We start from the raw sequence: 23,063 nt of genomic DNA on the forward strand, positions 1-23,063 counted from the left end.
ATCACTAATACTGTGTTGCTCATGTATTTGCCTGACTCTAATGTATTCACAAACTTCACGCGGGCTCATTATTTACCAAGTTGTTTGTGCTGACCAGACACTTGAATGGATAATTAATGAATAATAAGAACATGCTGTAATTAACCAATGAATCTTGAAAGTGCTGAAATGAGGGTTTGCGAGTAGCTGTTATTGTGATCAAATCTGAAGCTGCGATCATGAATGTGTGTGCGTCGGTGGTTTTGCATATTCTTTTCTGCACGAGGAAACACGCTCAGGCCGTGAATTAATCAGAACAGATGATTCAGAAAAATTACCAGGTCTGAATTCACACGCTAGTGCACGCTCTCAGGACCAGTCAAAAAAAAATGTAGTAACTTAATAACTTGATGTTTAACTTTCATTAACTAATTTCAGCATTTCCTTCAGGATTTTTCCTGCATCTCTGTTATGTGTGTGTGTGTGTGTGTGTGTGTGTGTGTGAGTGTGTGTGTGTGCGTCTATGACCATGTGATGGATATTTACACGCATCGCAGGACAAATTAATCAATAAACTTGTTTACAGAGTTTGTGCTGTATCTCATTGAAGTTGGCACCCCATATGAGCAGAATGTGCATGAAACCATTTTGATTGTTTGATTTGATTATCAGTTTATTAGCATTAAACATAAGATAAATAAGCCGCAATAACATGAACAATGGAGCACATTTGTTTTACTTCCACAAGCTATGCAGGAAATGAGACCCCTTTGGAGTCAACAGGGCTTTAGACCTAATAAACCAATTGCTTAAAATTATAATATCTAATTTCTCAACACTGGTTGAGCACAAATGTATTTATGCCCAAAGAAAATGAAACTGTTCAAATCATATCCTGATCATAGAGGTGCAATGTTAGGACAAGGTCCAGTAGTTTCGTTATCACTGTCATACGACATGTTTAAATACTGTAGATGCTGAGCCTGACCTTTGGGAAATATGCAGTCATTGCACAGAATAGGCTGTTCAATGGTCTTAATGTTAATAAAACTAGTAACAATTTAGCTTGGCTTGTAAATTACTCTGACATTTGCAAACAGTGTGCTCCACTGGACAAACTATGTGAAGACATAATTTACAAATTCCTCGAGCAAGTTTTTCTTCATTATACTGTAAAAAAAAGAATTTGTCATATTGACGCATATCGGACAACATATGCACATATGACAATCTATCTGTGATAGGCCAATATCAACAAATGAAAATCAGACAACCAATGAATTATGAGTCTGCCATGTATAAGTTTTCTGACAGTCTTACTGTGTTGATTGAAATGATCAATGTAGGATGAATGTTTAGCCAATGTTGTACCACAAGTCTCCAACAGGTCCATGCAGGTCTGTCTGTGTGTGGGAGTATAAATTAGGTGCTGGAGCCAGACCACACAGGCAAATCTTTATGACAACACTTTTCACTGTTCACTTGTAACTGCTGCTGGTCTCACTTCGGTTTTTAATGACCTCAAATTAGAGGTGCAGACACTTCCAAAAGTTTATGACAACATTAATTCACAGGAGGAAAAAAAGGGGGAGTAGTAGGAGTAACTGCAGCCCGACTTCTTTTGTGTAACAAAAAATCAAACTGAACGAAGGATTTGTTGATGCAAAGACGTTGTACATGGATGTTAAAGGCCTTGTAAACTGTTCAAACATAAACTTAACTGTACATCTACCAGCATGTGTGCAAGACACACAAAGAGAAACAAAAGACACCAAATCAGACTATTTTAATATTTTATTAATATGTAGAAAATGCAATAAAAAAGGAACTATATAGTACATGTTCAAACTAGAGCTAAATTTGACAGTAATATCTAAGGTTATCCAACAACAAATCTGCAGGTTCAGTATATTTGAGCTTCTCAAACAGTCAAGATCACTTTTTGTCGAAATTTACATTTCATTTCCATGGCAAGATTTCAAATCATTGACGGCACCTGGCTTGTATAAGAAATACCACCAAACATTGTGGTAATATCAGTTAATCAACTACTAAAAGTAAACCCATGAAATAAAGCAGTTTTTTAAATGTTGATACCATAACGGACCCGGTGTCTTGATTAACATTGTTGTTTTCTTACAATTTTGCGTCAGTCACATTGCGGAAAAATAAATAATAAACGGTAGTGAAATACATAAACATGAGAAGCTCAGGAAAAACAAACGGTTGCAGTGTGAGTTAATTCTGTGACTCAGACAGACTTTTATGATTGAATAATGGAGGACATGCTCTTTTCAAACCCCATGTCGTACAGCAGATTGAAGGAAAAGAAAATCTCACATAATGAAAAGCACAACAGATAGAAGATAAAACAAAAAGGAATTGATCAGTTGGCTTGTCATGAGAAAACCAACCTACTTGAGCTTATGTGATGCTGGAGGGAATACAGTCACATTATTCAAAACACAAATAAGATAATTCGGGCTCTTCAGCTAATCCAGGCATGTCTTTGTCATGACATGACAGATGCATTTGTTCAAGTTTTATTTTTTGTATTTTTTTTTGAAAGCTCAAACTAATGCGTTTTAATTACTATAATGTACATAATGTGGTGTTTGTCCCAGGTAACAGATCAACTATTCAAAGAAAAAACCCCATACATGAATAGGTTATAAGCCTAAAATAAAAAGATAGGAGAGATTTAAAGTGACATTTTCCTACAGCGGGACAGCTCGACTCAATCAATTTCCTTTTGGTGATTTTCTCGTTGATTGCCAGAAACAGCTTAAATTGATGGAGGATGATTGGAAAAGTACATAGAATAAACATGAATATTCCACGGGCTTTCGTCTCGTACAGGTCGCCATGAGAGAAATCCCTCACGATACAAATAACATTCTGTTCTCTTTCTGCAAAGCGTCAGGACCTTTGTTCCTTGTACAAAAATACACGGAGGCAAACGTCATCTAAGTAGTTAATGAAATAAAAACATAGAGAATTTTCCTACTCTACTTTAAATCCCTTTGGGAGATGGATTGCATGAGAGGCTTTGAAACAGACTGTAACTCAGATCTGGCGACGGTCACGTGTTGAAACTGTTTGTCTTAGATTAAGTTGGACCCGGTAATCTGAGTTATCCACATCTTCTGCCTCACAAACCGTTTCAAGAGCAACTTTGACCCAGAGCGGCAAAGAAAAGAAATTAAAACATGATCTCATGACATTTACCATTGGGCTCAAGATTGCAATTTAAGAGGACATGCAGCGGGCTCCATCCACCCGTGAAAACAACACTGGCTAACAATAAAGTGGTTAAGTGGAAACGTTTTAGTGGGCTTTATGAATTAGTTTGCAGTTTAAGGGGGAACACATCAAATGACACAGTGTCTTCGACTCTATATATACACGAGTATATTAGCAGTAGTTCATAGAGGGGAGGGTCACTACTGTTTTCAGATCAAAAAAAAAAGGACAAAAATATCCACAGTCGTATGATACAAGCCAGATTTGCTGGTTCACTTCAATGGGAACTGAATGGAGGAAACTGACTGAAATATATAATATTATAACTGAAATATAGAAGCATTTCCAGCTGTTCGCAGAGGTAAAAATATTGTTGCTTGAAGCGATGGTGATATTGATTTCAAAGTACAATATTGGACAAATGCAGTTTTCTTTTCACTGATCGAATGAGACCACAGAGGATAATTAGCCTTTTGTTTGCTGTTTGTGGTCAAACTCCAGAGGAACTTTTTCCTCCTGCACTGGGCAGGAACCTAAAAAACATCAACAACAACAAAACTACAGTCAACTAACTAGCACTGAGCACTTTGTGCAACAGTGAGAACACTGAATAAAAGAAGGTTCTTGGTGGGCATGCTGCAGATTACGTCCGCCCCACTAAAAGAATACGTTCTCTGCCATGTTTGCTGATTACGTTGTTCCACTGGGGAGCTTAAACAGCGAAGCGAGTGAAATAAGGGCACAAAGGAAAAGCTTGGCTCCACTCCACCGACTGCTCTGGCCTCTTTGTTGAGTTCATTTCAGCTAGCTGTGGGGGGGAGGCGAGCCTGAAATCTGCAGTGTGCCCACCCTGACTTTCTTTTGCATAGAAATTTTGTGTCCACATTGCATAAAGTAACGCCCGGGGACACGGTTATCATAAAAGTCTCAGAATAGTGAGAATCTATTAACACGGGGGATAAGCTGCCTTAGTGGCTTTGGTGACAGAATTGACTGGCGTCTCTCCAAACAGCAGGCGGACTCTTTAATTATGCAGATCTTTGGTTAAACGTTACATCTATCGGCACCATCTCTGCAAGCAATCACAGCATCGACAACGGGGGTGAAATACATGTTAAGTGTTTTTGTAATTGACTTGAACGTGGTATTAAAAGCCCGTGAACAAATGAACGTATCAATTGAATTTAAATGAACAATAGCTTTGCTGTGTTCCCACTCTTAGTGCAAATACTGTCTCAGTGTGGCAAACTAGAATATGAATGTTTATTTTCATTCCGCTTCAATAATTACCGTTAAAACACAGGTGAAATGAGATAGATGACAGTGAAGCTGTTGCTGGTGCAAGGCTTTAAATGTGACGATGCTGAACGTTCAGTTTTTGCTTTTTGATGGTTATTTTCTCTCTTTTGTTCAGTATTTCTCACCGTGTTGTTTGATTACATCAACTTGATATCGGCTAAAATAAACCAAGGCATCAAATCATATTAAATAGATGGGACTTCTGTCACAATATCAGTTATAAAAATATATATATATCTTACAGTTAAGGGTTTCGATGGCATATACAGTTTATTTTTCATGAAACGTAACTCTTGAGGACCTTTCTGAGCACATTTCCTTGCAACCCCAGGGAAAGGCAAATCACAGACCAAAAAGTGGAAAAAGAAAAAGTTGGTTTGCCTTCCAATTTCTACAGCAAATGAAACCATTGTCATTCAAAGTATTAAATAAATTACATACAGTGCCTTCTATCGTCTGGGTAGAAGTACAGCAGGGAAAGACAGCTAAAGCTGGGCCGGAGTGAAGATACTCAGAGTTCGGACATTGCTTCACCTTCGCTGCTATTGTACTCATATGTTCACATCCATGCTCATAACAGCGTCTGGTTGTTGGTAGTATATTAATGGTTCATTGTATTATTTTACAAATGGATATTAATCAAATATTAGTACCTTTTTTTTGTGATAACCTATTTCTTCTTTGCAGCCTCCTCACTGAAGAGCCCCGGCACACATTTCAACATGCCTGTACTGTCAGTGAGGTGCGGATGGCAGACACTCGTTGCTAAACATTGTCCGAACTCCATTTATCCAGACTGTGGGGCTGGCGGGGGGGCGGGGGGGTTTATACAGGGGCAGACCGCCTCCTCTTGCTGCTGATGCTACGGAAGTTGAACGGCCTCATCTTCATCTCCACAAAGGGAATGGAGAACTCGTGGCCTTTCCAGTGGTACCAGTTGATGCCCTGTAAGAGTGGATGTACAAATTCAGAAGTTGCCCAACTCAACAGGGCTCATGAGGCACGGCAAGGCAGAGCATTTGTGAAAATGATAGAAAAATTGTAGAATAAATAGTCTGCAGATGGATGTTTTTTTTAGTACAGTGTATTTTGTTTTCAATTGAAGCAAACAGCCAAAGCAGGGGGGCAAAAATCCAGACTCAACAGCGAGCACAATCATGAACTTAATGCAATAATAGTCTCATTCCAGCCCTTTAATCCCCGTCACTGTGAAAACCCTCTCATTTGCGGCTATCTACCGAGAGGCCATTTCTGTCTGCGTGTCCTCATGCCCGTCCCTTTCTGCGCCCACTCCGTCTCATTTCATGTCATCAAAAAGACGAAGAGAAAAGGTGCAGAGCACAGCATGAAAAGCAGCAATGCTACAAAGCCTTTGTACATCCACCTAATCACAGCTTTACACAACACCTCACTTTTTTTCTTTTTTCCCCCTCAGTATCAAGCTGAGAGAGAGCTACATCACACGCAGCGGACACACTCGCGCCCCCCCCCCCCCACCTACACTGTACAAAAATACTTCCATTTCAGTGAGCGTAGGGCACCAGTGTATTATTCTTTTTAATCAAAACACATGCATGCTTGTTTCATGTAATAAAAAAATCAGATATCTTTGTAATTTGAACATGAGCTTATAGGTGTGGCACATTTATCTGTATCAGGATGCATCATCCTTCCAAGTTTCATGTAGCAGATATGGTCCTTTAAATTGGTTTACCTTTCAGAGTAGCTCCTCCATCATACTAATCAGTGTGATTAGTATGAAAATGAATTTCTGAAGGAGGTTTAAAGTCATTCAATTTACAAATCTTTCAAAATGACAATTTTTAACCTTTAATCCCAGTGTTGTAATCATGCCAGTTTAATGGGAGTTTTGTAAATGCCAAACCCTGGTGACAAAATGCCGCCCTTTTGGAATGACTGTGTTGAATTAAAGGGTTGGTTCACTCAAATGTCAAAAAGAAAAGGGAAAAAATAAGACATCAAGACAACAATAGAATGTGGGTGGATGAATCAAATTTGTGGCGCTCAAAAGATAATTATTGGATCTTTAATAAATCAACAGAAAATTGTTTCCTGGAAGGGGCCTCATGCTGTACTGATGTACTAATACAGTTCAGTTTAGTTCAGTTTTCATTAGGTAGTTGGAATGAAACTAAAACACATTTTGCATTTTTTCTTAACCTTGTGAATACAACACATGTCCTCTCCCCTGTTGTGGGACGGCTGCTGAAATCTCAGAGACCTACTGTAGATAACCCCCCTGGCATACTTGATTAAATGTTATAGTCATTTTTGGTTTCATCTTATGCGTAAGGATTTGCTAATTTGCTTGGTCATATATGACAATAAATCGATGATCTTAAGGTGTTGAACTGTTGGTTGGACAAAACAAGTACATTAAAGACCTTATTGTACTTGGAGAAATTGTCGTAGTAATAGTATTTTTCTAATTGACTGATCAAGAATAAATAATTGGCCTAAAATGTGATAATGTAAAATAACTTAAAACAGTTAGTTGCAGACCTAATGGATATTGTGCTTTAGTGATGATAATTCCTAATGCAAAGCAGATTCTTTTTCACGTTCACCTTTTGGTCAGTGTATTTGCTGAACGACTGACCTGACTATGTCTGGATTCGCCGTATTTTCCATTGAGGTTGGCCCGGTGGCAGTTCTTGTACCACCAGGCTCCTTTGTAGGACAAGGCACAATTGGTGACGGCGATGTCATTGTCTCTGTCTTTTGTAGAGAAAGGCCGGCCCTGGTGGTAGCTCAGAGAGTCACCTGTGATCAGAGGAGAGAGACAGAGAAAGCGGCGGAGAGCCGTAAACATCAACGTATGCCGAGCAACACTGGCGTGCGGCTAATGGTGTGATGAGGAGACATGAAAGATCGGGCAGACCGGAGAGAGAGATGGAGAGGCATGAGAGGCAGGGTGAGGAAAGAGGTCCTGCCGCAGGCTCTCTGAATTTATTTAAGCAGGGAGTATTATAATTATAAACATGAGGAGATGACGGGTAATTCTGCCATATGGTCTTGTTGACAGACTGGGAGATACATGGACGGCGAGGTGGAGTGGAAGTGTGGAGGAGTGCTGAGGCAGGTTTTAGACAGGGAGAAGAAAAGATGGAGGGGAAAGAGGGCAGGAGAAAAAAAAAGGCAGATGGCAGAGCAGGGATGTGTGCTTCCCACTTAAAGGGAGGAGAAGCACACAGTTTGCTACGTGGATGTGTGGCCTCACTTGCTACAAAGTAAGTGGGTTGGTTACAATGGTTTCATCTGCAGAGCCATATGAAATGCAAATTATTGAAGCATGTTAATTAATCTGTGCATCGGAAAAGTATTACTAATACAAGTAAACACATACCAGCAGTGCCGTTGTACTCTCCAATCCTGAGCTTGTAGAGGTTTCTCGCATCTCCAATGGAGAATTTGTCATAATTGGCGTAGACCGACTCCTGTCCATCCTTCATGTCGATCCTCAGCTCATAGCGGCCCTGAGCGGACATCCTCTGGATGTTGTCTAGACCTGCAGAGAAACAGCACACATGACTGTGGATCCTGCATTGTACGTGGATTCCAGAGAGACCAACCAAACCATGGCTCAATGACATCTGCTGATGGAACACAACTTTAAATTGAATCAGTTTGTCTGCGAGAAAATTTGAATGGATCCGTCGAGGTGTTCCTTAGATATCAGGTCGACAATGTCAAACACAACATGTATTGTGAGGTCCCTGTGACCTTGACCTTCGATAGTTTGACTGTACCAAATTTGGAAGGATTCACTCAAGCTGCTCCTGAGATATCGGGTTCACAAGATCGGTCAGACGGACAAACTGAAAACAAAATCCTGTGTCTACGGAGGTTACTGAGCGGCGGATAATAAATGAAACACTGAATCAATATTCAATAGTAATATTGAATAGTTTGTTAACAAGAAACCTCCACAAAGCACAAAGTGTGGAGTCAAAAATCACTAACTACATAGTGTGAAAACATACGCACTCAACTCCTTTGACCTGCTTTTGTTTCCAAGTAGCTCAAAATAATATTTCATGAATTTTCCGAACAGTGGAGTCGCCCTCTGCTGGTGATTAGAGAGAATACATGTTTCAGGTAAATTCGCATTAGCTTTACTCTCCGGACCCGGTGACTACGTCCATTTTTATTTACAATCTATGGTCCAATTAAATCGTGATAAGCACCGTGTCATACGTCTTTGTCTGCTGGTCGTGTGGATGTGAGAGGTGGACAATGTCACCACCGCTCGCCTGGAAAATGCCACATGTTGCAACTTTCTGAGATATGTGGCTTTGCTCTCTATCTCCACGGTAGCAGATGCGAGGCTTGTTTGAACTCAGACAGGCAATGCGACCCCACACAGACCTGAGATATTGGAACCACGCTCACTATCAGATCACAACGAGCACCCATTTGGAAAAGAGCCGCTCTCCCTGCTTAACCCCCAGCAGAAATGTCACATGTGCACTTTTTCTAAACCTGGAGAAAAAAGGTAAAAATCCTCAAACCTTCGCTGATAAGGAAGGGGAAGTAGAAATCCAGGAGGGCAGGGAAACTGTAAGTCTGCAGTAATATTTCAATGGAAAGCAGATAAAATCTGTTTTACCACCAAAAGGCACTTGCAGCGACAGGGGAAAAGCAATTGTAGTAATAAAATTGTTTTGAACACGTCACCTTAAATTTCTATTATACAATCGCACTGTATTATCAGCAATTAACAGTTTTATGGGATCAGACGGCGCTATTCCAAACTGCAGCAATTAAAACGTGGATTTTGACAAACTATTTCAGTCCTATTATACGACCAGTATTTACCATCTTGTCACATTTCATCACCAGCGTCTCTCGCACAAAAAAAAAGAGGGGAGGGAGGGGGGGTAAAAAGGAAAGAAAAGAAATAGGATAATGATCACATATCGCACGCAGCCACCACGGTTCCTCTGTTAGTACATCGTCAAACTGACAGTGTGTTCGGCGTGAAACTGGCTGAGGTCGGTGTGGATGGAGAATAGATTGCCCTCAGGCAGCGATAAAGACAGCCATTCTCAAGTTGTAACAGTTAATAATGAAAAGGTAATTCCCATATTCTGTACTGTTGGCCAGTGAAGTGCCTCCTCGTTTTAGTTTGAGTGGATTTAACACCGATGTTTATGGGTCCATACCATCCAGTATATTGCTGTTCTGTGTGTAGAGGCAGTGATTAGCTAAATGCTTGATATGATGGTTCGTGACCTCATCTGCAGGAAGAAGAGTGAAGGTCAAATGGTTTGAAACTGTAATGACCATAGGAATGACAATACCATCCTTTATGAGGATGTGAACAGTCTGTTAGAAATACACAGCCAGTGTTTTCCCCTCGCATTATTAGATTCAGGCTTAGCGCCTCAGTGTTCTTCCTCAGTATATAGACTGAATGAACAGAAATTCAAAAGGCTGAGAGTTCATTGTCACTCTATAGAGAGAAAGGACACTGCCTGAATATGGGCGTCCTGTATGAACAATGAATGAGGGGCATTGTCGGTTTGCACTTTTGCCAGCAGCGCAGGTAGTCACAGATCCTGATCGACGTCTGTGTTAAAAGGGAGAGCGGGCGTTGGCGGGACAGGACAGCATTGTTGTCGTGTCACATGTCACACCACTGATGCGAGGTTTAGCTCGACACAGTCTGCCTGCCGCCAAAATGACCCCATCACCTCCCTTGTGTTGATCTTCAGTGACGGTGGGAGAGCGGGGGGTCAATCAGAGACTTGCAAAACATTGTCAAACAACTTAACCGGCCTGTTTTGTGGCGATGAAAGATTCTTGTGGAGTGGGTTGATTCCAGCAACCCACCAAGCGTCATTTATGACTTTCGCCAAGTTATATTTTGTAATCACTTTTTGCTCATTTTGGACATGTCTGTTTAAAAGAGGCTTATGAGTGCAGCTCTACTAGTTTCAGTTAGAATCACTTACAGGTCAGTTTCATACAGTAGCGTTGACATATTACACTGTGTCGCCTGCTGTCACGTTATCTTTACTGTGGCATCACGGGGGGAGAAGCTTTCTCAGGAGCAAACGGCAGCTCTTAACGCTCGGCACCCTGAGGCTACATTAAGCTGCTTTATTGCACTGAAAGGGGGGCTGAGTACAGGGGGCTGGTACATAGTCGGAATTTGTGAGGGGGGGGGAAGTTATTGCTGATTCAGCTGAAGTAGAACCAGGTCAGATGAAGCGTTGTTCTCACCGACCTACATGTGCTCGGGCATCTTTATAATATGGGGCAAATCTGAGGCAAATCTGTGCTCGGATGTTTCTACCCGATCAGCTGTCCGTCAGAAACTGCTCAAACACTCCTGTTGCTTTTTAAATTGTCAGTGCAAAGATTCCGGTCTAGTGTGATGTGACAAAGATATGTCCAATATTTTTCATCAGCAGTCTTGAGGTCCACTGAGTAATTTTCTCCAAATGTCTTTGTTAAAATGGACGAGTTAATAATTTATATCAGCATTAACTGTTGTGACAACATGTGACACGTTGCCTTTGAATGTCCTCCCTGTGGTGGTGTTTTATCTGTCATATTCTACTTTAGTATGTTTTTATTTTCTATTTTTAATGATTGTATTTTAATGTCATTTTATGTGTTTTCAATGTTTTATGAAGAGCACTTTTAATTGCCACGTTGTTGAAATGTGCTATACAAATGAACTTGCCTTGCCTACAACAGTAGCACAAACAGCTTACAATATTATTCAACACAACAAACTGCAGCTTAAAAAAAATCTAAGAAAAAAACAAAACCGACATCATGTTGTCGGCCTCTGTTCATGACGGGTTGGATCTAAACCTCTTTGTGCATTTACCTATTACAGTATGCTTGAGTCACTAATGGACTCGAACATGGCAGAGCCATAATATGTTATGATCCAATGTGTCAGCTGCTAAGTTTTCCATCAATTAAACGTTAACTGACAAGAATACAACGTTCTATTTAGAGTGAGAGTGCCTGTGACACATGAAGAACATGACGAAAAAACTTTTTTTTTCAATAAGGGGTTCATTTTTACGTTTAAAACAGCAGCATAAACAATAGAACATACGGATTCATCACACTCGTGCAGCGCTGCTGTGAGAAAACACAGTAAAACAGATCAGTAAGTCTACACAGTTTCCCATTATTTACCTAGACCTTGGATGTCCGCCATCATCTAATTCATCCAGCCACATTGTCATTATGATCAGATTTTTTTATTATACTTCTCATAATAATATAACAGATCTCTAACTTGGTGTTTTGTGCAGTTGGAGCTGTGTGCCCACAAACACATTAACCCGTCTGCCATAGTTGGACTGGCCATCTGTAGCACAGGGAGGAATCCAGCCGCGTCGGTGGACCGCCAAAACATTCTGAATTTTTTTTACCGTCCTCAGCAGGCAGATCTCGGTGTGACACCTGCTCTAATTGTCACTCCGGTGCTCCTGAGAGCGAGCTGCGTTCATGTTCAGTGGGCGATCGCGGTAATTAACCCTCATAAACAGGCCAGGGCTACCTTGGTCCTGAGCATAGTGGACAGCTTGTCTACTGGTTTTTATTCAGAAACAGCAGCATGTCCACATGCGGTGGAGTTGGTCTGGTGACAGTCTGTTAACTGTGAGACCTGCGGTGGAAAACACCCGCTCAGATGGAACCGCTGTCGCAGGAAGGAAGAGATAGCGGCTTACTCGAGTGGCCAGCCTCGGGGGAAACACATCTGATTAAAGAAAATGTTTTCAACTGTTTTAAAATGTTTAATTGATAATATTAATCAGTCAAAAATACTTATTGTCAGTTAACGGCTGAGCAGTTAAATATGTACATCCCTATTCCCCCATTTACAATGTGGTGATAATGCAATGCCATAAAATTTCCCCCCAGTGTTATTTAATTTCTCTAATCAAAAAGTTCAAAAAAACATCCTTGTCCAAGTCCCGAATTCACTTGATGAAATATTCATGTAATATTTTCCTGTTATCATCTGAAGAAAAACAATAACACAAAAAGTGGCAGAGGAAGAACCATGACTCATTTGCACATTTTCTAATGAATATAATTATTGTTTCATAATGAGATATGCAGAGGGGGATTTTTTTTTCTAGCAGTCCATCAAAAACAGTGACAATGTTCTGTTTCATCTTTGAATCAGAGTGACACTAGAAACAATTAGCAATTAATTTCAGGAAGAGATGAGCATTCAGAGAATCCAGTAATGAATCGGATAGACCTTCTGGAGTCAAGTGCTAAAAGAAGAGACGAGGAAAATAAAAGGTCTTGCAGCACAGTTCTCCATCTTCATATAGAGTGAAAGATCTTACAAGGAAAGGTTTACTGCCTGCACAAGATATTAGAAATACCTCCCCCCTCCATAAAATAGATGTATCAATTGAAACCAGCTGAGAGCTATGACCCTCTATTGATTGCACCTATTAAATCCACTTCAGTCATGGAGACAACGTGCAGATAAAGAGAGTAATACGGCCTCGGGAATACTGGAACATAGATTGAGCAAAACGAGTGCTAGGTTGCAGCACAATATCTGCCTGTAGCCTGTAAACCGCTGCTGAAGTAGAATTGAGGCAGCGGCAAATCTAAGATTACCATTCAATTACTGTATGTTACACACCACTGAGTATCAGGAGTCAGTATCATCAGAGATTTCAAGAAAAGTCATTTTAATTTAAAGCAACCAATCACCAGTTCACAGCCCTGATTTGATTGAGGGAGATTACCTCTGGAAGTTTGATATATTAGAAACTTTTGCTTGCTCATTTTTTTGGCGTTCCAGCAGATTTATTTCAGTTTACTAAAGCAAGGTTAGCAATACCAGATTCCAAAAAAAAAGCATTATGCTAACAATAGTAGTAGAAATAATTACAGAACAATAGCAAATGTTGGACAGTATTGTGTGTACGACGGATTTTATGAGAAAAGAAACAAGACCGAAGTAATAATAAACAGTATATAACTAGCAGTAATACAGTGAATTTCTATAGCTTCCATTACTGTTGATGCACGGAGTAGATATAGTGGATTTTTAGGTAGTGGTAATCTAAACTAACCTGGCTGTTGTCTCCAGCTAAATATTAAACAGGTATGATAATGTTTTTGCAAGAAAACAGATGTGTATTTCCGAAAAATGTGAAATGATTCCCTTTTAATTGTATTTTAAACAAAAATTAAAGCATAACTGGGGTGTTGAGTCATTGCAGAAAAAAAGTGGACAGTGCTTCTCTGCCTGGCACTCCTGGCAAATTTACCCAGATTTATGATTTCATAGCGAGAGTCTTACCAAGCCAGAACTCATCCTCCAAGTTTCCAAAGCCAACTCGGTAGTCACTCCACTTCCTGGAAAAGTCTGTCAGGCCGTTCTGACGACGCTGGAACACCTGGAAACCAAAACCAGTGTTCGGAAAATACACGAACCAGCTGTTCAGACTGAAATAGCCGACATAACGGTGATCGCAATTATGCTCCGTGCGAAGAAATAATTTCAAAAAACCCCAGTCGAAAAAATTCTCACCTGCTCTCCTTCTCCTTTTTTTTTTACCCAAACGACAAACTGACCCACATTCACACATTTGGCAAACGTGCTATTACAAAGAGATGGTGTTATTTTCACAAAGACTCACAATCCAACCTCCTTCATCAGTGCTCATGTCACAGTACACCTGCACTCCCTGGCTCGGGTCTCTGTTGATGTAAATCGTGTAGACACCACTCAGCGTCTCTCCATTCAGCAGGTGTTGGGCACAATTCTGAGGTGTTGCGAATAGACGACTCCCTGGAGCGGAGCAGAGGAGGAGTTGTGACAAGTCAGTATTTATAACTCATGTATAGAACATGGAATTAGATGCCTTTGTTTAATAAGACACCTTTGTTTCTTAAACATTCACTAATTGCTATTTCTATATTTACAGTGGGTTAAATGACACATTTGCAGTGAGTTACCCCTTTGCTTCTCTGAGCTAACTGTTTACATGTTAAGTCTATATTTAAGTTTGTATATATTTGAGAGGGAGCCAACAGCAGGCTTTGAATTTTCATTCAAAAATAGTACCGTGTCCAATGTTTGGTTGAAATAATGGATATTGAAATGACAAAGTAGTCAAAGAAGTCAAATGAAAAGGACTTTTGGCATGTTCCCACTAATTCCAGGTGATTAGCAACTTCATGATGTTCCCTGACCTCAACTTGATTAACATCCAATAACAGACTGAGGACACTGAAGTTTCTTAGAGAAAAGATTTCCTATTCATCATAGCTATATACAAGTTGTGTTGCATATTTGCTCTCCCCAACTCTCTTTCTGATTAAAACACATTTCTATGATGCATTTTTCGCTGTTCCCAAACCAGATCTCTCTCTGAGCCTGTGCACGCACACGCACGCGCACACACACGCACACACACACACACACACACACACACACACACACACACACACACACACACACACACACACTTCACTATAGTCGATGCCCACAATGCATGCATATATATATATATATATGTGTGTGTGTTTGTGTGTGTATATACATATATACGTGTGTACCTGTAGTGAAAGTGGTGGAGACGACAGCGCTGGTGTCAAGTCCTCTCGCTGCCTGGAGCTTGACAGTGTACTCTGTGGTCTCAGCCAGCCCCTCCAGTCGAATCCAAGTGTCCTCTGCATCCAGGATCAACTCCTAGTGCACACACACACACACACACACGCACGCACGCAAGCACATGCACGCACACGCACGCACGCACACAAACACACACACACACACACACACACACACACACAGGCACACAAAAGAGTCAAGTCATTCACACAACACACACCGTGGGAGTTAGGAAGTTATGGCTAAGGAAATTTCCTTCTATTTAGTAATAGGTGAATGTGTATTACGTATAAAACAAAAGCAAAAAAACCTAAACAACAAAGAACTCCTCAAGCCTTTTTTTGGGGGGACAGTTGGGGACTGGGAAAAGTAGGGGGCCAACGAGACAGAGACAACAACATTAAACATCTAATGGGACATCCAAGCGGAGAAGCTGCTAAGCAGGAAATATTTCTTTTTGGTAAAAAAGTCCTGAAGATATAGCGCAGATGTGTTGTCACAAATCCTCTTTTATTGAGCCCACCTTATGGGGCAGGGACCATTTTTTCGGCTCTTGCTCTTTTCGGCTTGTGACATGAGTTTCTTAGATGACACATAAATCCACCAGCCGGATGCTCAGAACTTATCTAAGCATTTGTTTGTGTGTGGGAGTTTCTTTTGTGTGCATGTGTGTTACAGTTTCGCCTGGATACACATTAAATATGAACAAGTGAAGATGAAATATTCAGCCAGTTTGGAAAGAAAGTAAATCACACATTTCCAGGCAATGTGTCCATGTGAATTATGCAGGGACGCAGCTGGTAAACGATGTCTCTTTGTGTCTGAGGAGCTGACATTTTCCCACAGGGTGTTCAGGGTCAGATAAGATGTTTTATTGCGAGCGAAACTGCCCTGTCTTATCAAGGACACTAACATACCTTCAAACACTCACTAAAGATCGCGGTTGAGTCGTCACATGTTGGGTGGATGCCTATTTGTCCTTATGTATGTGTGTGAATGCTGAGATCTTTACACTCCAGGGATACATGCAATTACAAACTATTAAGTAAATGTTAATCAGACAAGAAATTAATCGCACACCTACTCTGTGTAAATTTAGAAGTGCGTTATCTCAGTACGAGGGGAAGCTGGCTGAACAGCTGTAAGGCTCACCCATGTATGGTTGGATTACAGCTTAGGTAACACTGCAGTGTTTATAAACCAGACCTCAAGTTGAGGACAAACCTCCCGGGGAGCACTTGAATCTCTGCGATACCCGTTTTTACCTCTGAGCATGAGTGGTGACTCATTTGTTGTTGTATGATATGAATTCAAAATGTTGCACTTGTTGAGTTTGCATGAATTGCTCTGTAGGACAAATGCATTAACGTAATAAGAAATTAGTTTTATAATTAGATAAAAAATAACCCTTAACCTGAGAATAAATAACCTACATAGTAGAAGGGAACTGAAATCATAGACATTGGTATTTTTTATTTTAAAAAAATTGTTAAAGTGACTTTGAAATGTATTCAAAGGATGTTTTCGCCTGTATGCTGATCCCCCACAACTGACCAAACCTTGCGCTGGTAACGAAAGCTTACTCAGCAAGGACAACGGTGTGTTGTTGGCAGTGGAGTAATAACACAAGCATTGAAATGGAACAAAAAGACTTTACCAAGTTTTAAAGCTATGAATTATTAGCGACCTTTCTGCAAAGTGAGGAGAGCAATGGGGATTGTCCCAAATCTACCTTCTGGGATGATCTAGAAAAAAAACAGGAGTCATGAGGCCACAGTGACCTTGACTTCGGACATTCTATAACCAAAATCAAATCGGTTCATCTTTGAGTACAAATCCAACGTTTGTGCCAAATTTGAAGAAATCCCCTCAAAGCAATCTTGAGATATTACGTTCAAGGGGCCAAAAACGTGTTTTGACCTTAATGTTTGACATCCACAATCGGATCAGTTCCTTTCTGTGTCCAGGTGAACGTCCAGGTGCCAAATTGGAAGGGATTCCTTCAAGGTGTTCCTGAGATATTGTGTTCACGAGGTCAAAAATGTGTTTTGTTAAATCACAGTAACCTCGTCTTTTGACCACTACTGAGTCAAGTGAATCTTTGTACCACATTCCTGAGATATCGCTTCTCAGGATAGAAAGATGAACTAAGAACATAATGCCTCCGGCTGTCCCCACTGTGGATGTGCAAAAAGAAAAAATCTTGATTGGGACGTCCCTAGTTAGCAGTGCTGTTTTCCATGGCAGATAATTGGTTGACGCGTGTTCATGTTTGCAAGTTGCATAAGGAGCCTTCAGCTGGTAAACTAATGGTAAACTTGTTGTTTGAAGGCTGCTGCGCGGCCGTGAGTCAGACCATGTGTCTGTGTCAATATATAATATATATTGGATAATGATTTGTATGCTGTATGTACTGTATAGGCATTACTTGGGGTATTTTTGACTTAGTCAAGCAATGAAGCCATGGACAATATTTAGGGTATTGTTGATAATTCAGAATGAACTGATACACACTAATCTGCCACACCATAAAAAAAACAGTTACCTATTTCAATGTTGTGGCGGATCAGTGAATACTGTATACTGTAGAGAAGAAAACAGGATTCAAACTGAATCACAACAGAATTAAGTTAATTTAATTTTGTTTCTAAAAGAAAAAACAAACATTAGCCAAGTAAAATCTAATCAAAAGGATCAGGTGGCATGAAGAGTTATAGTTTCATTCCTGTGCATGAGTGACACCCAATGGTCGACCACACAAAAGGTGAGAGAGAGAGCGAGAGCGAGAGCGAGAGAGAGAAAGAATAGTTAAGTGACACTAAAGACTGAAGGGGACAGTGGTTTGTGTGTTAGTGTGTAAGTGTGTTTGTGTTGATATTTATAATGCACCACTATAGAAAGACCCGACCTGTGTGTGTCAGTGTGTGTTCAGAACACGAAAATTGCTGATAAAAGGGAGTCTTTTGCAAAGCATCATGGGAAATGATTCCAGTCAATTTGTTAACAGGCGTGATGCGTGCCACACAGATCGTACTAACGTGCTTTATTATCATTACTCAGCCACATCCGAGGGTTTGATCAAAATAAACAATGTCTCTACAGAGGCACATTAAAATAACATCTCTATTGGACGGGCAATTTGACTGTGTAGTTCCCCTGTGTGTGTGTGTGAGAGAGTGTGTGTGAGCATCTCTGAATGCTTACACGCGCCACATCAAAGGATTACAAGACATGAATTTTTCAGTGCTTGTGACAAATTTGTGATTCTGCATTCGTTTTATTTACTGAACATTTTTCATGTCCTGTATAATTAGCTGATTACATATTGGACATTTTTTACTTCACAGGAAGTGAAGTTTGGATTTGTCCTATAGGACCTACAGAATAAATGTTCTGTTTTCAGGTGAACAGATTCACAAAAGTAGAGTATATCTCCCTGACACACTTTTTTTCTTTTCTTTGTAGCCTTGGTCCTGAACGGGATCTTCAGAACCAGCAGATATGGAAAGTGATTTTGTCGGCAGTTGACACACATGGAATTACAGTCAATATAAGATCAACAATGCGTGCATGAGTGTACCTGCTGTGTGTGCACAAGTGGCCGATTGGAGACGCTGTGTGTGCTACGTACTTTACGGTTGCCGTCAGTTGACTTGTAGGTGAGCATGTAGTTGTCAATCTCAGCGATTGGCGGTTGCCAGGAGATGAGAGCGCTGCGGTGATTCACTTCACTGGCTGTCAGGTTCAGGGGTGCATCCATGGCTACAGGAAAGACAGGGGGGGAAAAACTTTTACACTCAGCGCAGTTGGCTGCAAAATAACTGATGATTCTAATATTATATATATAAATAGACTTATGCTGAAGAAACACATTGTTATTGTATTTTCAGTAAATGTTCTACATAACTACAATGTGGCAGAGAACCTAAATGTCTTTGTTTGTCTGGCCACTTTTACAAAACAGGATCATTTTCATTTATACTCAGTGGAGCGCCTGACCGCCTGCATGGCGTTGAAATGAAGAAAATTGTTGATAAAAATGTCACATTGTTACAGTTTCAGTGGGTCGCCGTACATGTAAATGTGCTGTGTAGCACCCTTTTGTACAACCGTTGGGTAAACACAGTGCATCTCCCTTGTTGGTCCTCATGGTTTTGTGCTCTGAATGTCTTTGAACACTTCCCACTAAAAACGAAAATCCCACTCAGTATCTTTGCTTGGACAGAATGACGCACACATTTCGCTTTACACGGCATCGTTTTAAAGTTTTAAGTTACTGCTGAGGTCATTAGGCAGAAACTGTTTCACTAATTTTCAGCGTTCAAAAGTCCAGGTCCCAACGGTTGAATTCAACAGGCTGTGCAGAAATAATGGATGTGTACGACAAAGGAACAGGCAGCTAAGTCATTTATGCCGTGCATTCCTTAAATAAGATCATATCAGTAGTCTGAACAGTCACCCGTCTTGGTCATGGCATGGGCACGTTTTTCTCTCTTTGGAAAAGACCAGCGGTAGACGAAACAATACAGCAATGACTCAACAAAAACTGAGCAGCTGAGGTTGCACAAGATGAATATAATGCTAGCTCTGCTGAAGGGAATCTTGAAAGGATGTCTTCATACACCACAAGTCTAGTACTTGATCAAGATTCAAAGGATAATGATGACGCTATTACATATTTTCCTTATAGCTTTCAAATCAGATGAAGAGTCAGTCCAGTTCTCTTCTCTTTCATATTTTTCTTATTTGGTATATTTATATTGAACTTTTCTAATGTATGAAGTCACTCATCACAAATCAAGACAATGAACATCACAGCTCAACAAAATCCCTAAAGCCCAAATGCACATATATGAAAAATTAAACAAGAAAGATAAGGAGGACGAAAAGAAGAGGGGAACAATGAGGTGGGTGAAATCCCAAATTCCCAGTGGACTCAGCAAGAAGAGCAGCGAGACACTTTCATGTTTTCGTCAAAGTGTATCAGCATTCAAGTCCTTGATCAACGAGCCCACCCAAGTTTTACCACACATTTCATCACACCATCCAAATCTCTCCTCGGTCCCTCCGCAGTTTTAAACAAGGCTTCATTAAAGTGCTTTTGTTGGTACTTTAGAAGGTCCCAAGGAGACTCACCTCAATTTCACCACCTTATATCATCGGATTTTCCGACAGACACGGCAGCACGAGCTAACCTCATTTAGAGCCTGCTAGAAAATAGATGACCTCACATTCGAAAAATCAGTTTCCTGTAGTTACATCATGACTCGGGGTCACGTTGTGAGCCAGTCACCCAACAGCGCTCGGTGTAAGGGAGGCTGGGGAGTTAAAATAAAAGAAGAGTTGGGCTTTGTGTGCCCTGCAGTCCAACATCAGCGCTGTAAATATGAAGTAAAGACATCCACTGCAGAGCTGTCTCGTCCGCCGACTCCCATTGTCTGATTTTCTGGCTTTTGGTTCTCACTTTTTTCTCTCTCTTCAGTTCTTCCCTCTGTTTTGAATCTCCCAGAGTTCTATAAACAGTTTGAATTCTTAACTTTTCCCGGAGACTCGAGAGGCCAAAGACTTAACCCTTGGCTCAAGATCTGACCCTAAATTGCCTCCAGACAGGAGAAATCTGCAAAACGTACTCGCCATGCTCTCTTCTCATTTAAATCCCTGTGTGCACATATGGAACGATCAATGACAGCCCGCTAATTAACAGCACAAACCCGCCATGATGACCTCCTAAAGGACGCGGGGGGCTTTCTCTCAGAGACGGTGATGGACGGATCCTCACTGTACGACAGGGGAATGGGAGAGGACAGAAAGAAAGAGGAGAAAAAGAGGGAACTCAGAGTGTTTAAGAGAAGAGGTAGAGTGGTGCTCTTTGAGATAAAAGCAGCACATTGCAGATTGTCCTGAAGTTCCCGGTGATGTGACAACGCCCTCCGCTGCACCTTCTTGTCTGCAGTGACCTCCTGCATCTCATTCCTGCTTGTCCTCCTCCCTGCCCCCTGTCTGCTTCCTCCACTTCACTCTCCCCCTTATCTCCCTGTATGTTTGTGTTTGTTTGTTTTTCCGCTGCTCCCCGTCCTCCCATCCTTCGTCCACCTCCTCCTTTCCTCCTTATCTGACAGGTTGCCATTCTAACTCAATGTGCCGGAGAGCGAATGGAGTTTATCTTTTGCTTCTTGTCATCCCCATCGTCCCCATTGAACACTGGCTCTGCATTACGAGTGTGAAGGGGATAGATGAGAGAGGGGAGAGCCAGGAGGGGAGTTTTCGGCTCTTAGAACTGGAGGGCCCCCCAACGACCCCCATTTTACCTGTCTTTCTTATTCCCCTCTCTTCACTCGCCAATTAAATCTGTCTCTTTGTCCTTTTCTCTCTCGCACTCTCCCTCCAATTAAACCCTCTCATGGAGTGTGCCTGAGCAGGTGAGCCGGCTCCTTCTGAGGCTCTGAACGGTGGGGTTGAGAAGAATAGGACGGGCTACACCTATTGTCTCATTAACACACAGTGTCAACAATGCAAGAGGGGGAAACAAAATAAACACAGAGACGCAGATGGGAAGGGCAGCATGGGCTCCAGCAATTTGTTGTAGGAAGACAAGCGGGAGGAGGTTGTCCTTTTGGAGAGGATATCACAGCTATAGGTAACTCCAGCAAATGCAATCGCAGGCTGCTTGGACGGAACTCCCGGATGAAATTATATTGTTCAGTCAAACATCTTGTCATTATTTTTAAGAATGCACATCTGAGGCCTGAACTACGAACCATCACTGCAGCTCAGAACAGCGTGAAGAGACTTTGTGGCGATAATTGGAAATAAAAACTTAAACCTCAGATGTATTTTCTTAAAAAAAACTGTCCAGACCGTTTCCCAAAAAGATAAACATTTTAAGGCAGTTTTGAGAAATCTACTGCTCAGATTTAATGGGGACAGCAGTTCTTTTAGGACATCAATCTATCAAAAAAGGCCTGAAGAATGAATATTATCAATCTGTAAATGCAGCTCTCTCAGTCCTTGAACAAATATCAGCCAGAGCACATGAAGCCGCCTGCAGCAAGGATCCCTGCCGCCTCAAAAACTTGCCCAGCTCTTCTCAGCAAGTCGGCTCAGACACATCTGAGGGGAAAAAGTCCCGGTGCTGCAGCCGACAGGCTTATAGAGACACCCGTCGCAAAATCCCTTATTTTCCAGTCCTATAGCTTAAATATCAGCCTTTGGGGAGCCGAGCTGTCTTACTGTGTTGAACTCTTGAGCCACAGAGGACAGACAACAAAACAACTCTCAGCTGTGGTTAAGAGGCTTGGGAATCAACAAAAGACCCCCCCAACTCCACCTCTTCCCTGCAACCCACCCTGGTGTTCAGACTGCGTATGGAGGAATCACGCTTGCCATAAATGAGTGAGTTAAGGCCAAATCTGACAGCAAGAACTTTCACTAAAGGTGCTTTTGTATTTGCAGCAGATGGACCGGATAATTTACACGTAACATCTTCCCATTTGTCATCTTTTAGTTCTTTAGGGGCCCATAAACAGCAACACAGCATTATAGAAGCGGAAACTCAGAGTATAGAACATTGTTCACAACATTTATAATGACAAACATTTTCCACAGTAAGATGTAAACCTGCACGACATATGTGCATATACTGTACAGTTCCCATGTCTTCCTCAGCCGCCCTGCTATAGCTACACCTCACAGTCACAGTCAAATTGACACCAATAAGGGTATTTAGGGAAGCTAACGGCTAGTTGGGGCTTCATCTGATTAGCCAAATGGTGTGAATGTGTGGCCAGGGCCAGTGCATCCAGGGCATTGTCTGACAAGTCGAACGGTTGCATGGTGATTGTTTTCCCAGACTTCCTGGAGGACAGATGTTGATATGATATAAAAGTATATTCATCTA

At 41.2% G+C, this 23,063-nt stretch overlaps 1 protein-coding gene across 5 annotated transcripts in view; it reads right to left on the reverse strand.

Annotated features, from left to right (window-relative positions):
* Positions 1 to 1,755: 1,755 nt before the first annotated feature.
* tnr (tenascin R (restrictin, janusin)) overlaps positions 1,756 to 23,063 on the reverse strand; it is a 147,459-nt gene continuing 126,151 nt past the window's right edge. For all 5 annotated transcript variants that reach the window (XM_035635287.2, XM_035635289.2, XM_035635288.2 and 2 more), the window contains 7 exons: positions 18,798 to 18,928; positions 15,112 to 15,244; positions 14,190 to 14,341; positions 13,850 to 13,946; positions 7,889 to 8,050; positions 7,142 to 7,305; positions 1,756 to 5,466 (listed from right to left, as the gene is read on the reverse strand). In XM_035635287.2, coding sequence (XP_035491180.1) covers positions 5,347 to 5,466; positions 7,142 to 7,305; positions 7,889 to 8,050; positions 13,850 to 13,946; positions 14,190 to 14,341; positions 15,112 to 15,244; positions 18,798 to 18,928 — 959 coding nt within the window. In that variant the 3' untranslated portion in view covers positions 1,756 to 5,346. The remainder of the gene's footprint in view (positions 5,467 to 7,141; positions 7,306 to 7,888; positions 8,051 to 13,849; positions 13,947 to 14,189; positions 14,342 to 15,111; positions 15,245 to 18,797; positions 18,929 to 23,063) is intronic.

This window comes from Scophthalmus maximus, chromosome 5 (assembly GCF_022379125.1).
Source record: "Scophthalmus maximus strain ysfricsl-2021 chromosome 5, ASM2237912v1, whole genome shotgun sequence".
Classification (NCBI taxonomy): Eukaryota; Metazoa; Chordata; class Actinopteri; order Pleuronectiformes; family Scophthalmidae; genus Scophthalmus; species Scophthalmus maximus.